This window comes from Coturnix japonica, chromosome 14 (genome assembly GCF_054131305.1).
Source record: "Coturnix japonica strain WE chromosome 14, WE-NBRP24, whole genome shotgun sequence".
In the NCBI taxonomy this organism is placed as follows: Eukaryota; Metazoa; Chordata; class Aves; order Galliformes; family Phasianidae; genus Coturnix; species Coturnix japonica.
Genome location: NC_140676.1, coordinates 13,547,348 through 13,560,275, shown reverse-complemented (window position 1 = coordinate 13,560,275; position 12,928 = coordinate 13,547,348). Strand labels below are relative to the sequence as shown.

The following is a 12,928-nucleotide window of genomic DNA, read 5'->3' as shown; positions in this document are numbered from 1 at the left end:
ATGTGGACTTACCTCCTGCAGAGCCTACCCTATATAAAACATGTAGAGAATGTAATCTCTTGCAAGGATAGATTCTTCAAAAACACTGGTATTTTAAAATAGTGTTCCAGAAAAAGGATTGATAACAGACATGTTTTAACTTTAAAGTCTTAGGTTTTAAAGACAAGGAAAATGTGTGTAATAGTTTACATTAGCCACTTATGCAAATATACTTACTTCCTCATTTGCCAGTGGCAGACAAAGACAGTCCAACTGAAAAGAAGCTTAGCAATGCATAATTTTACAATATTTTTACCATATTTTACAATACCAAACTTTCTCATTTCAACTACAAACGGACAACGGAGCAAAAAATACCACCTTCTTTTTTCCTTCATTCCCTACTCCAATGCTTGAGTAACTTCAGCATTCCTAGTGTCTTCTGGTTGACTCCCTTTGTAGTGTTTCACATATTTCTCACTAAGCTATGAACTAGAAAAGAGCACTTTGAAATTTTAGCATTGTAACTCTCTCCAAGAAACTGTGAATGCCATCTTGGAAGCTTTCTTTCTGGGAATTTAAGGAATGGTAGCTCAATATATGTTATCACTGACGCATGCCAAATGTTGTATTGACATGACATGGCTCTAGGCAGCCTGGTCTAATGTTTGGTGACCCTGCCTATGGCAGGGGGGTTGACAGTAGGCCATCTTTGAGGTCCTTTTCAACCCAGGCCATGCTGTGATTCATTGTGTGAACAGATTCTTTTGCAATTCAAGTTACCTCTACTCTAGGAGCAGGGAGACAAGTGAGTGGTGGCAGCAGTACTACGAGTAACAGCAGTGAATGCATCTTCTTGAATAAGTCATGTCTGAAAGACAAAACTTCTAGTGGGGGTACACAAAGAAAATGGCTATGCATTGTTTTTAAGCATTATTTCAAGTCACTCCTGGAACTTTTTCTAATAGAATCAGATTAGCTTACTACTTCATCACTGAGTACTTCAAACGGGCCTCAATGTGGGACTCTATAGGATTAACCCAAATACTTCACACCTACACTATGTGCATATGGACATGCGAGAACACTAGCAAATATTTGGAAGAACAGGTATAAGAAACAAACTAGTATCTGTATACAGACTCCAGGGACAAATCTACCATTCCTTCTTGTGTTGAGTATTTCAAGTGGATCCACATTAACAAACATCATCCATACCCAACAAAGTAGCTCTCAGGAGCCCTGTTGTATACTATTATAACTTATGACAGAATCCACTTATTTACTTACGCAGAAAATCAAAACTGATTTTGTTGTATTCACATAAATGCATTTCAGAAACAATAAGGTACTAGAATCTCCTTTATTATTTTAAAAACAGTTTTATTCTGTATATTTAGAAATGTGTAATTTTAATAACTGCAGAGAAAAAAAAAATCAGCCACACCTGAATAGCTAATAACTCATTAACAGAATGCAGTGGTATATTATCTAAACAGTAGTAGTGCCGATGTGCCGTAATAAATTGTCTATTAGTAAAAAAATACATTTCAGGGCACATAGTACAGCATCCTTATGACAAATTACAGTAGGGATACTTTTCAAGATTTTAACCAAAGTAGAGAATTCCGACTTATACTCTTTAAATGCAGCACTTAAAAAGGTAACAACTTTGTGCATTTTCTAAAAAACATCCTTGTTTGTATATTGTAGAAATGCTGCTTTATTGCTGCAGATGTCAAAGTTCAAGGCTCAAAAGGTATGAGAATACAAAGATATCCTTAAGAAACTTCGTTTGTTTTTATATATATTTATATATATAAAAAGGTAAAGCTTATAAAAGTTAATTTACAAACCAAGAACAAAAGTGGTATGCACGCATTATATACAAGCGTTCTATAACATCTATAAATTTTCAAATGCATAGCAGAAAACATACCATCATTTTCCTCTGGTTCTCTTCTGGCTGATGAACACAAAATACTCATTCTCTAAACCAAATTCACAATTATTTTTTTGTTCCTCTCTCTCTCTCTCCAGCCTCTCATGATATATTATCTAGGTAAGCACAAAAGCCATACAAACTTAATACAGAGAACTATGAGAGCTAAGACTATTAAAAACATGAGGGTAAGGCATCCCTGCTGGTTAATAGGTTTGTAATAACGTGGTTAATTTACAAATCCACAGAGGCAACTGAACCATAGTCATCCCACATGCTTTTCCCCCTCCCCCCTGTTCTCATGACAATGTTTTCCACATAGAGCAATTAAGTAGATGTGTTTGTTTTAGCCTCTCAGCAGAGAGAAACATCTAAACTGTGCTACCCATAGTTGATTGCCATTTCATTGGACACATACACCGAAAGTCATTTAAAAACCAGAGACCAAAATGTAGTCTTGTGAATTAGAAAATACATAGTATTAAAAATGTAGGCCAGATTCTGTGGTTTTGAAAGTGGAGCATGAACCAAATTCAGTTCCTCTGAATGTAATCCCATTGGTACTTTCAGTTTTTAAACAATGAAATACTAGTAGTGTCCTTTAAAACAACAACAAAAAATTAACACAAAATAACAACCAACAAACCAAAGCATACAGAACCTGCAAGAACCCTACCTTGTTCCCACAGTACACTCCCTGCTTGCGGCATGTATTGTGACCATGGTTCAAAGAGTGTACTTGCTAAACCATTGTTAGTTAAAGCAAGATGCTTAAACACTAAGATCCGTTATCACTTATAGAACAGTTAATACTTGATAGAGTGGTTCAGTTTATATGTAAGGTCCATCTCAGTTTCACATTATTTACTTGAGTCAGCTAACTTAATATTTAGAAGTGGTCAATTAGGACTGAGACACAGTTTGCTCCAACAAGATAGTTTGGATCTCCAGGAAGAGACTTGTTCTGCCAGGTTTTGGGGTCACCTGTGGGAGGAAAACACAATGCTGGTGTTTAGTATCTGCTGTCAAACAGTGTACAACTTGACACAACCAAGCTTTTGGATAGGAACTTCTAGGTTCTGAATCAACATGGTTTTTTTTTTTGTTTTTTTTTTTTAAACCTGCAGCTGGCACATTATTAACAAAACCTTTCAACTCATTTGCCTATAACAGAGAATAGATCAGTTGTGCTACACAGATGGTATGATATTCTGGAAATGTTAAATACAAGTCAGGCTGCTCTGCAGCACCAACACAGTGCTTTTCATTTCAGAAGCGTTAACAGCGAATGAAGCATTCACTGGCTCTTAACTAAGCTGCCAAAGAAAGTAGGAGATATTAAAAGCAACTATGGTTAGGATGCATTTGAAGTCTGGAAAAATTCTGAGCACAAACAAGTCAAAGCAGAAGCAATGTTTTAACTAAGCACCAGTACACTGGTAGATTTGCTTTTCTATTATGAAAATTATTGTAGATGGAATCAAAATCATTATTTTGCAGCTACAGTCAGTAAGTTATTTTGAAGTCTGAAGTACTGACATTCTGAAAATATTCCAGTTTGCGGGTACATAAAGTTTTTTTTCTTACAAGAGAACGTATCAACTCATGGTCAAAGTTCCCGTGTAATATTCTTTTACAAGCAAGCGTCACCAGACGCCATCTCAGCAGACAAAGGTTAAATTCCATCTGTATATTCAGTCATCTCCTTTGACTAGAGAATGTTTTTCTTTTAATTTAGCCATTTCTAAAAGATATTGCTGTAGAAAAGGCATTATCATCCCACTACTGTAAAAGAGAGGAAAAAAAATGCTGAATACTTTCCTACATCTGACAGACACAGGACATTAAATGGCTCAAAGCAGCTCCTTCTAGAGAAATGTGCAACACATTAAGAGAACCCTGTCACGATGGGCTGCATACACCACAGACTTCTGCACTGAATGAGTGATGTCACTCCACAATTTTCTTCAACTCATGAAAACAAAATGAAGTACACAATGCGCTGAGTGATGGCAACATCTGATGTAGGGACAAAGAAGTACGAGTGGCATGTGTATAGTTAGAGAATACAAACAAGTTTACTGCTGCCAGCCAAAACTATTTATTTCAGTTAAGAAGCTTAATGCTGGAGGCTTTTTCATTTTATAGATGCAGGAAGTTCCACTTAGTCTCAAAACTCACAAAACTGATTATGTTAGTAGAAAGGCAAAGCAGGATTGTAGGACCAGGCCCCACTCTTGCCCACAAGACACAAGAGTGGACTTTCTCCAGCCTTTCCTTTGAAATATGCAGTAAGGATTAGACTGCAGCCAGTGCAACATCTACCTGTTGAAAACATTTGTCCCATAATTACAGAAGTCTACTTTGGAACAATGATCCTTCACTATTTTGTACTGCATTAAAATAGGTGTGGCCATAAAAACTTTCTTGTTTATTTCTTTTTTGATACCAAAATCTTAAAAGTGTTTGAAGGTGTTTACCAGTAAATTGTATACGAGGCTTAAGTGTAGCAGAAAGGATGTTAAGTGCGAATGAATGTCATTTTTAGGACAGAACATGGATACATTCAGAAAAGATGAGGCAGAGCAGACAACTGAAAAGAGGAGAACCCCAGAATTCTATTAACTGTTAACATAAAGCCACCTGAAAAATCAGAGTCCCATAAGCAACTATTTTAAAAAGAGAGAAAACAATAATTTATTTAAGACACAGTATGGTCTACTTACATATCATAAGACAGAATTGCCTAATTTTAAAGTTTGTCTCAAAAGAGCAATGTTATGGTATACATCCCATTTCAGATTAACAGAATGTGGTGTAATATTTACAATACAGAAAGTGTTAGTGTTTAATATACACGCTCTTGCTCCCACACATGCGCGCACGCACACACACCACTTTGGAAAGGGAGAAAAATGTCTCAGATTCAGTTACTGTTTAGATCTTTTGAATTCTCTCCCTTCACTTCAAGTAAGTTCATGAACAGGTGCTATTAGTTACAAAAGTATTGTGTCATTTTCATATGTAGTTCTACCTTTCAGGACCTTATCATTTATGCATCCGTGTTTTAACACTGCCATATACACACATTGTTAAATAGATGCATGCAATAATCCATGCATATAATAGCTTATAAAAACAACTAAAAATTATTGCCTTTAATACCTCTAAGTTATTGAATCACCATCAAGGAGATTGATGCTTGACATTTGCAAAGCATCAGTGCTTTGGTGTTGACAGTGATAAATACATTAGCGACAGAAGATATGCATACATGGTGGCTTAAATGCTGCATACAGAAGTACATTGTTCAGTCATTGCTTAGATCATACGTACACATGAATGGCTTATATCTTCCACCATAGTTTTTGAAGGTAGCTGAATAAAACCTTAAGACTTATTCCCCCAAAATGTGCAATTTTTTTATTTTTATTTTTTTTTTAATTTTTATGTTTCTGTAACCTCACAGCCATTTCATGAAATTGCTTGAAATGCTTCAAGTTTGCCCAGAATTCTAACACAGGCTTCTCATTGACAATTTCAGCCAATACATTTTCCCCCTGTTCCCAGAAAGTCACAGTGAGGTAAAATGAACAGGTAAATAGAATTGCAACCTAGTTGCAACTTTTACTATCAACCAGAAACTTCTGGGTAAAAGGCGGTAGAGGAAAAATAGGCAGAAGGAAGCAAGAAAAGTCTTGTGGAAAATCCAGCTACATTAAAATGAATTGTAAATGCGTTCACGGAAACACTACAGTTTTCTTAAATGACCCAATTGTTAGCATCAACTTGCACACATGGAAACAGTTAACAAGCGTTAAATCATGATTTAAGAGCATGCAGATTGTTAAGATTTGCCAGAGTCCTATATGGTTAATTAAGCAACAGACAAACACCAGTTATGTTACAAAGGCCAATCAGAGGTACATAATCATTTCCTCTCAATTTTAGTGCGATTATCATTTCAAGTGTATTCAGCTGTAGCAGTCCTCAAGAAAAGACAGAATAGAAAAATACGATTATATTTAAGAGACTAAATATATTACTCTGTTTTTCTGCTGTCAATCATGGCTTTAGCTATGAATTTGCACCATGAATAAATGTAAGAAAGACATTTGTAATGAAAGTGAAATGAGAGAGTTTGACACAAATACAATGATCAAGTTTCTTTATATTACACATCACCTTTAGCCAAATTAACTTAAATTATACGATAGCACCCAAAAGCCCCAAAAGGACAGAGGGAGGACAGCATACCCGACGAGGAGTCAGAGGATTTTAGAGCAAAAGACCAACCATCAGGGGTCATAGACGCACAGTGTGGCAGGCGCAGCTCCACTGGCTTCAGGAATTTTAGTCCGTGAGGCCCACACATTACCAAGGGGCTAAGAAGTGTTTCACCTACAGTTGGGAGGAAAAAAAAAAGTTAACCGTGGTTCTAGAAACAGGTTCAGATTATTAAAAATTACATTGCAGAGATAGTCAACTCAGTTTTAGAGAGAAAAAAAAAAAACAAAAAAAACATACTGAACTGTCAATAAAGTACAGCACTTCACAAAATCATTCCTCTAGACATGAAATGACTTCCCCAAAGCTACGCATCACAACCTCAAAACCAACAACAAAAATCCCATCCCCTTATTAGAAGCAGCCTTGTTCATACTTCTGCTGTGGCTGGTGGCATTCTACCTGCATGGATGTATGGCACACCAGGCTGAATCCAGCCTCCTGCAGCTCAAAAGCTTATGACTTCTTATCCTAACAGAAGGCAGAACATACAAGTGTGTAGGTCTAGTTTTAGCTTAAAATTCCCACTGGAACTCAGCTGAGGAATACATTATGTTTGACTTGTACTCTGCAGTTACTCTCAATCTTTAACATCTTTATAAGTAATGCTTAATTACAGAGTTAAATTTCTGGTTTCTTGACTTCAGGAAGCTGTTAAGTCAGAAGTTGTGTGAATGTTGAAGTAATGATATGAAAGAGACTACTAGGAAAAACATTACTCCAACAAGACACACTACTCAACTTGCATTAATAAGGTATAGTCAGGAATATGCTATCATAGGCAATCTGAATTTTCAAAAATCCTTGAAAAAGGAATTTAGAACCATATTTTAGCAAACTTCATAAAAAGCTTTAAAACTACACTCAACTCTACAAATACTCAAGTTATGATTCAACGCCTCTATCTTGGTTGAAATTCTCAATACTGGGCTGAATATTTTTCCTTATAACTCTTGTTTCTGATATGTGTGCTCCGTACCTCCCGACAGAAATAAATAAAAGACATTGGAAGCATATTCATATGTTTTTAAAGCTCATTTGCTGCTGTTAGAAAATAGTAATATTAAGTAACAGCACAATACACAGTACCAGCTCTTACCTTTCTCTTTGTCCAAAGGTGGAAGTATACTGTTGTCTCTGCAGACTTTAAAATATATTTCTTGCTCTATTCCCTCTGGAATGGCTCCTTGTGGAATAATAATACTAACTCCAGTCTCTATGGAGCTCAGTACACCACCATTGCTGTTGAATACACCTCTTGCTGTGGCTACAACAGTGTGTCCATCTTCCTCCTCCTCATCCTCTAGCGCTGAAGGGCTGAATATAAAAAAAAGATGAATCCCAGCAGTTTTATCACTATCTTCTTCCCTTTACTTTGCTAGTTCACAGACTAACGCTAGCTAGCAAGCCCTGATTTCAGGACATGCTAATTGTGTCTAGCACTCAATTATTTGGGACACCTAAGACATATGCAGCAAGGTCTACCAGGAGAAAGGGACATTTGCACCAGAAAAAACACAAAAGCCAATGTACATAAACTCTGAACGTGTTTAGAAAATAGTCAGGGTGAGAATTTGGATAACATGAATGTTATGTTTTCATGTGTGCACATCCAAAATTTTACTGAAACAGCCTGTTCCTTGTTACATGTTTCAACTTACTGAAAAACAAATGTATTGCACACCCAAAGATTTCTTTTTCTTCTCTAAATTCCCTTATGATTTTAATAACATTAACAAGTAAAAGTGCGTATTATTCTATCCCCACTGAGCCTTTCATTTCAAGCTTTAATGAGAAAGAAACTTCACAGCAGCAAGACACGCACTGAAAACAAAACCTTTAAAAAAGTTACACATTTCCAGATTGTAAAGGTACAAATAAAACAATACAGAATAGTTAGTTCGAATAGATTTTGATTTCTAAAAGAATTCCACTCAAACATGACAATAATTTCCAGATTTATTCAGTCTGCAACTGCACAGCATCAAAACATTCTTAAGATTAAGAGCAAATATGATTTATTCTATTAAATTTCTGAGTTACTGAAAAAGCAAGCAAGATTAAATATGATTTATTCATTACTAACTTTAACATCATAATAATCGAACACTATTCTGAAAATATTAATGAAAGTAATTGAGTAAGTCAGCAAAGTTTAGAGTGCTATCATTTGCTGGTGACATAATTCTTATAGCTTAAGTACATTGGGAAAATAAGTGCTTAAAACCACTTGCATTATTTGGTCTCACAGAAAAGAAAATCAAATGAAACTGATGGAGTGACTTTCACTTTTTATGACCACTTTTGAAATATCTTTTAAACAAACAAATAATGAACTTTCTCTAAGCACGTAGAGAAAAAACAAGTTGTTGTGACAGCTATACTTAGGAATGAAGTTTATCTTTCAGAAACAAATAAGAATAAATCAATTATTTATATTATGAGAAACAAAATTAAAGCCATGTCATTTTGTAGCAATGATGCAAAAAGACATAATGATGCTGGACACAGGCTAAGAATCTGAGCAATCCAGGACTCTTTTGAACAATTGTAGAATCACAGTACTTTAAGCTACCTTTGCTTATGAACTGACATCAAGATGGAAGCACAGCAAAAGTAAGGTATATGGTTTCACAGACTAACTCCTACAAACATACTACTGGAGACAAAAAAAAAAACCAAGCAGCTTACCTTACAGGAATGGCTTTAGGCACAGCATTTACATTATTTGGTTGATATTTAGGCTTGTCGACCTGTACAGAGTAGGTGTCCATTCCACTGTCAAACTCAGGAGGCTGTGATGAGCTGTGTGCTTTCAAAATTGGTTGAGGAGAATTTGGAGATTTTGATGGCAACTCTGGCTTATGTTGAGCTTCGTTTGGCAAGAGATTATGGTTGAATTTAGGACTTTCAAACTTGCGCTCAAAGGGCCTTGCAGCACTTGTGTAAGGTTTTGTTGTAAAACGGTTGTAAGAAGGAGTGACTGTTTTCTGAACCTGTTCAGTTCCATTAACGGGACCTTTGTCAGGGAAGCTTTTCTGAGGATAAAAAGTGGACTGCACAGTGTCCTCTCTAGAGGATCTGAAAATTGCTGGCTTATTCTGAGGTGGAGGAGGGTCAGACACAGAGTTAACTGCAACACAAATAAAAACACCAACATTGAAGGAAAATTATCAGAATTTCTAGTCAAACAGGCATGTTTAGTCCACTTTTGTACTATATAGAATACCTATTTATACATTCAGCTCACCTGTTCTATTACACTTAATTCTAAAAAAAAATAAAAATCAAAATTATCTATTGTTTCAATAAATAGTGACGTTAAGCATGATGGTATAAGAGTGCAATAGAGAGATTAGACTAATTTGTACTTTCAAAAATTGAAAACAGGTATTACAATATCATTCCACACCCGCAAAGAACAGCAAAATTCATCTGGACTGGGCATTCTTCTGAAGAATGTCAAAAAGACAACTCCTGTTTTCAGAAACCTACCACTATTGCTCATGCCTAAAGAATTCTCACCCGAAAGCATAAGGAAAATCTAAATAGTAAAAGTTTTATTTAATCTTTTCTGAGACTACTCAATTTTGGAACAAAAAAATTCTTGTGACTAACAATACCTAGTAGTTAAAGCTTCAGATAAGGTTCTGAATTGTTTCTCAAAACTCAACCTCAACTTAGTAAGAACTATTAATAATTACTTAAAATATCAATTAAAGAGAAACACAGCTACCAGCTTACATATGCTGAAGCATTCACAAAAGAACGCGATGTATTATACCTGTATCACCTGACCAGGATAGCGTTCTAATTGCTCACCTTCAGAAAGTGCAGGCTTGTGATGTGCTGGGAGAGACAGGACAGGACTATTAATTGACTGAGGCTGTGTATACTGTACTGAAGGAGCAGGAGGAGGAGTTGTAACTTGAGGGATTGGCTCATAGCGCTTGTCACCAACAGATCTATCCATTGATTCAGCATCAGTTGGCTTCCCCCTGTTGAAATGAATGGAAAAAAGGAAGACTGTTTTGTTTCCTCAGGGCTCTGAGCTCCTGCTGTATTTTTCTCCTATAATCACCCGATTTCCATCTTTTTCCTATAATCATCAAAGCACTTTTTCTTAAATATCTTTCCTCTAGTATAAAAACATTCATTAATAAGCACAAGATATTTCAAGACAACATTGAATCTTAATAAGATTAGTAACACAAACCAAGGCAAACAAAAGGCAGATGACATTTCAGGTGTATTTGTACAATAACCTACAGATCTTCATTTTTCAATTTTATTTAGGGGTATTTTCAATTCAGTACTTTCCAGTTTAGCACATCTTCAAAATAAGGATATAAATCCTCAAGGGGTTGATGGGTTGTTTTCGGTAAGCATCGATAGCCAAAAGGAAGATGAGTTTTAGTAAAACTTTTCTAAATACACCCAGTCTTTGAACAATGCCATCTTAATTAGAAATGCAGTCAGCTTAAGCTTCACTAGCTTTATGTGCATACTGTAAACAACTTTAAAAATCTCATTTTTTAAAATATTTCTTGTTTACGCTAGAAATATTCCTCAAAAATGCTTATTTTGGAAAATGAATAATTTTACAAATCCCTGCAATTTTGGGCTTCAATAGATAGTAATAACTTGCAGAATTCACGTGTTTAGAATTTAAAGTGCACATAATGCCTGTGATGAAATGTAACAGTGAGAGGACACCTGGAAACATCCTCACATCAACAAGTCTTACCACTTGATGTTCCTTTTCAAGTAGTCATAGCTAGTGTAAGAGCCAAGAAATCTAGGTGATGGCAAAGCAAACAGCAATAGAAGAATGAAAGAAAAATAGTCATTCTATCTTAAGCATATCATTTCCACATGCTTTACATTACTCCTTGCAGTTCTCATATGACAAGGTTGTTTCAGCAAGAGCTATTTTTGGCAGTGGTGTTGACAATGCTTTTACCAAATGCATAAGTACAACGAGGCCCTACAGTTAATGTGAGATTCTGTCAGTGAATCAGGTAGTCATGTTTCAAATCAACAGGTAATAGAAGTAAGAATGAGACTGTGCAAAGCCATTTGTTAAGATCTGTATAAACAAAGAGTTAGTCAACATACTGAAAGCACAAACACTAAATCCAAAATTCTAACAGTCTCTTGCTTATGGGCCAGTTTTCATTCATCTTTCTTCAGTCTTAATATAACACAGAACATTTCTAGTTTTGTACCCCCAGATCACACAAACATTCCTTTAACACAGCACATATTTAATTGGCTCTACCAGCCTGCCCAATAGCAGAGCCCATACTCTGAAATGCTTCTGATTGCGTTCAACCATCAGCTGTATGTTAAAACAACTGTTCATATATACTAGAGGAGAGACTGGGAGAGTAACAACCATACCAGCAAATTTCCCTCCTTTTTAACATATAACTTAAAAGCACTTTAAACAGTATCTAGATTAGAACAGCTTTCCATCATGACTTCACTTTCTGTACCCTCATGATAACTAATAATTTTAGACAGCCATTGTCTTAATGCTTTGGAGAACAATCTCATGGAATGAAGAAAAGAGCTGATCAGCTTTTGGCAGTCTGTTTGATGACCACATGAACACAACGCTCAGTGAGCAACACCTGTATGGATTTGTCAACGTTAGTCAAGGTTGCAAAAAAAGATCAGAGACACTGTATAAAGCTTCTGTTGTCACTGAAACTACACAAAGCTATTTATGCTACAGCAGAAGTTATGGCTGCACATATGCTGACAACATAAAGTCAGTCAGCAGTTACATATGATACAAAGCACAACTCGGTTACACACTCGTCGACTACAGGTAAGCCAACGTCCTAACCACATTGTTCAGAATTCCCTTGCAATGAAATCAGTGCACAACAAAACACCTGCTTACAACTTGTAGGTGAATAGATGAAGTTCCTATAATTAAAAAGCTCTGCTGCTTCCTATTTCACTTTTCTTACAAAACCATCATTTTTAATTAGATATGAACCAGAAATGAACTATTAGAACAAACCAGTGTGCTGCAGCCTATAAATCTCAGTGTGGAGAGAAAATCTGGCAAAGTGTCCCATGGATCTGCAGTGTACCAGGCTGAACAATATAGGAACAAATCCACTACTCAGCCACAGGGCAGTACTCTCAAAGTGCTCCAACCAGAGCCACAGAAATGCGCCCCCTTACAAGTTCTGCTGTCTTGAAACAGGAGGAATCATCCCTTATTGTACAGTTACTGACAACTGTAACATGCTTACAGTAATTACTCTTACAAAGTAGCTTTATTAATGGCACAGGTTCTCTAAATGAAGTGCATAAAATCAGAAGAGTAAACTAAACTTGTACATATATAACATTAAATATATACGTTCACAATATTTACTTAATAGCAAATAATTTTACTTGACTTAGTGTTTAACATACTTGAAACTGAAAAAGTCATAGATATTGATCCTAAGAAAATTAAATCTGTCTTCAACACCCACAATACAGTACGTGGATTGCACATTATTTGTATTACAAAGGAGCAAGCAATGGTATAACTCAGAGTTCCTGTGTTATAATATATAATTCAGATTCAGTCCTGTGTTTTTGTTTGTTTTGGGAAGAATTCACAGACAGAGTTACCACATAAATAGACTTAAAAAAAAAAAAAGAATAATGAGGAGGCAAGAGGGTATAAAGGGGAAATTGGCTAAAGGGAAA

The 12,928-nt window shown here is 35.8% G+C and overlaps 1 protein-coding gene across 30 annotated transcripts in view; it reads right to left on the bottom strand.

Annotated features, from left to right (window-relative positions):
• Positions 1–1,341: 1,341 nt before the first annotated feature.
• TJP1 (tight junction protein 1) overlaps positions 1,342–12,928 on the bottom strand; it is a 184,100-nt gene continuing 172,513 nt past the window's right edge. For 16 of the 30 annotated variants that reach the window (XM_085515677.1, XM_085515683.1, XM_085515693.1 and 13 more), the window contains 6 exons: positions 10,956–11,006; positions 10,031–10,206; positions 8,900–9,341; positions 7,308–7,525; positions 6,179–6,322; positions 1,342–2,905 (listed from right to left, as the gene is read on the bottom strand). In XM_085515677.1, coding sequence (XP_085371803.1) covers positions 2,811–2,905; positions 6,179–6,322; positions 7,308–7,525; positions 8,900–9,341; positions 10,031–10,206; positions 10,956–11,006 — 1,126 coding nt within the window. In that variant the 3' untranslated portion in view covers positions 1,342–2,810. The remainder of the gene's footprint in view (positions 2,906–6,178; positions 6,323–7,307; positions 7,526–8,899; positions 9,342–10,030; positions 10,207–10,955; positions 11,007–12,928) is intronic. The other 14 variants (XM_085515679.1, XM_085515685.1, XM_085515688.1 and 11 more) reach the window with 5 other exon arrangements.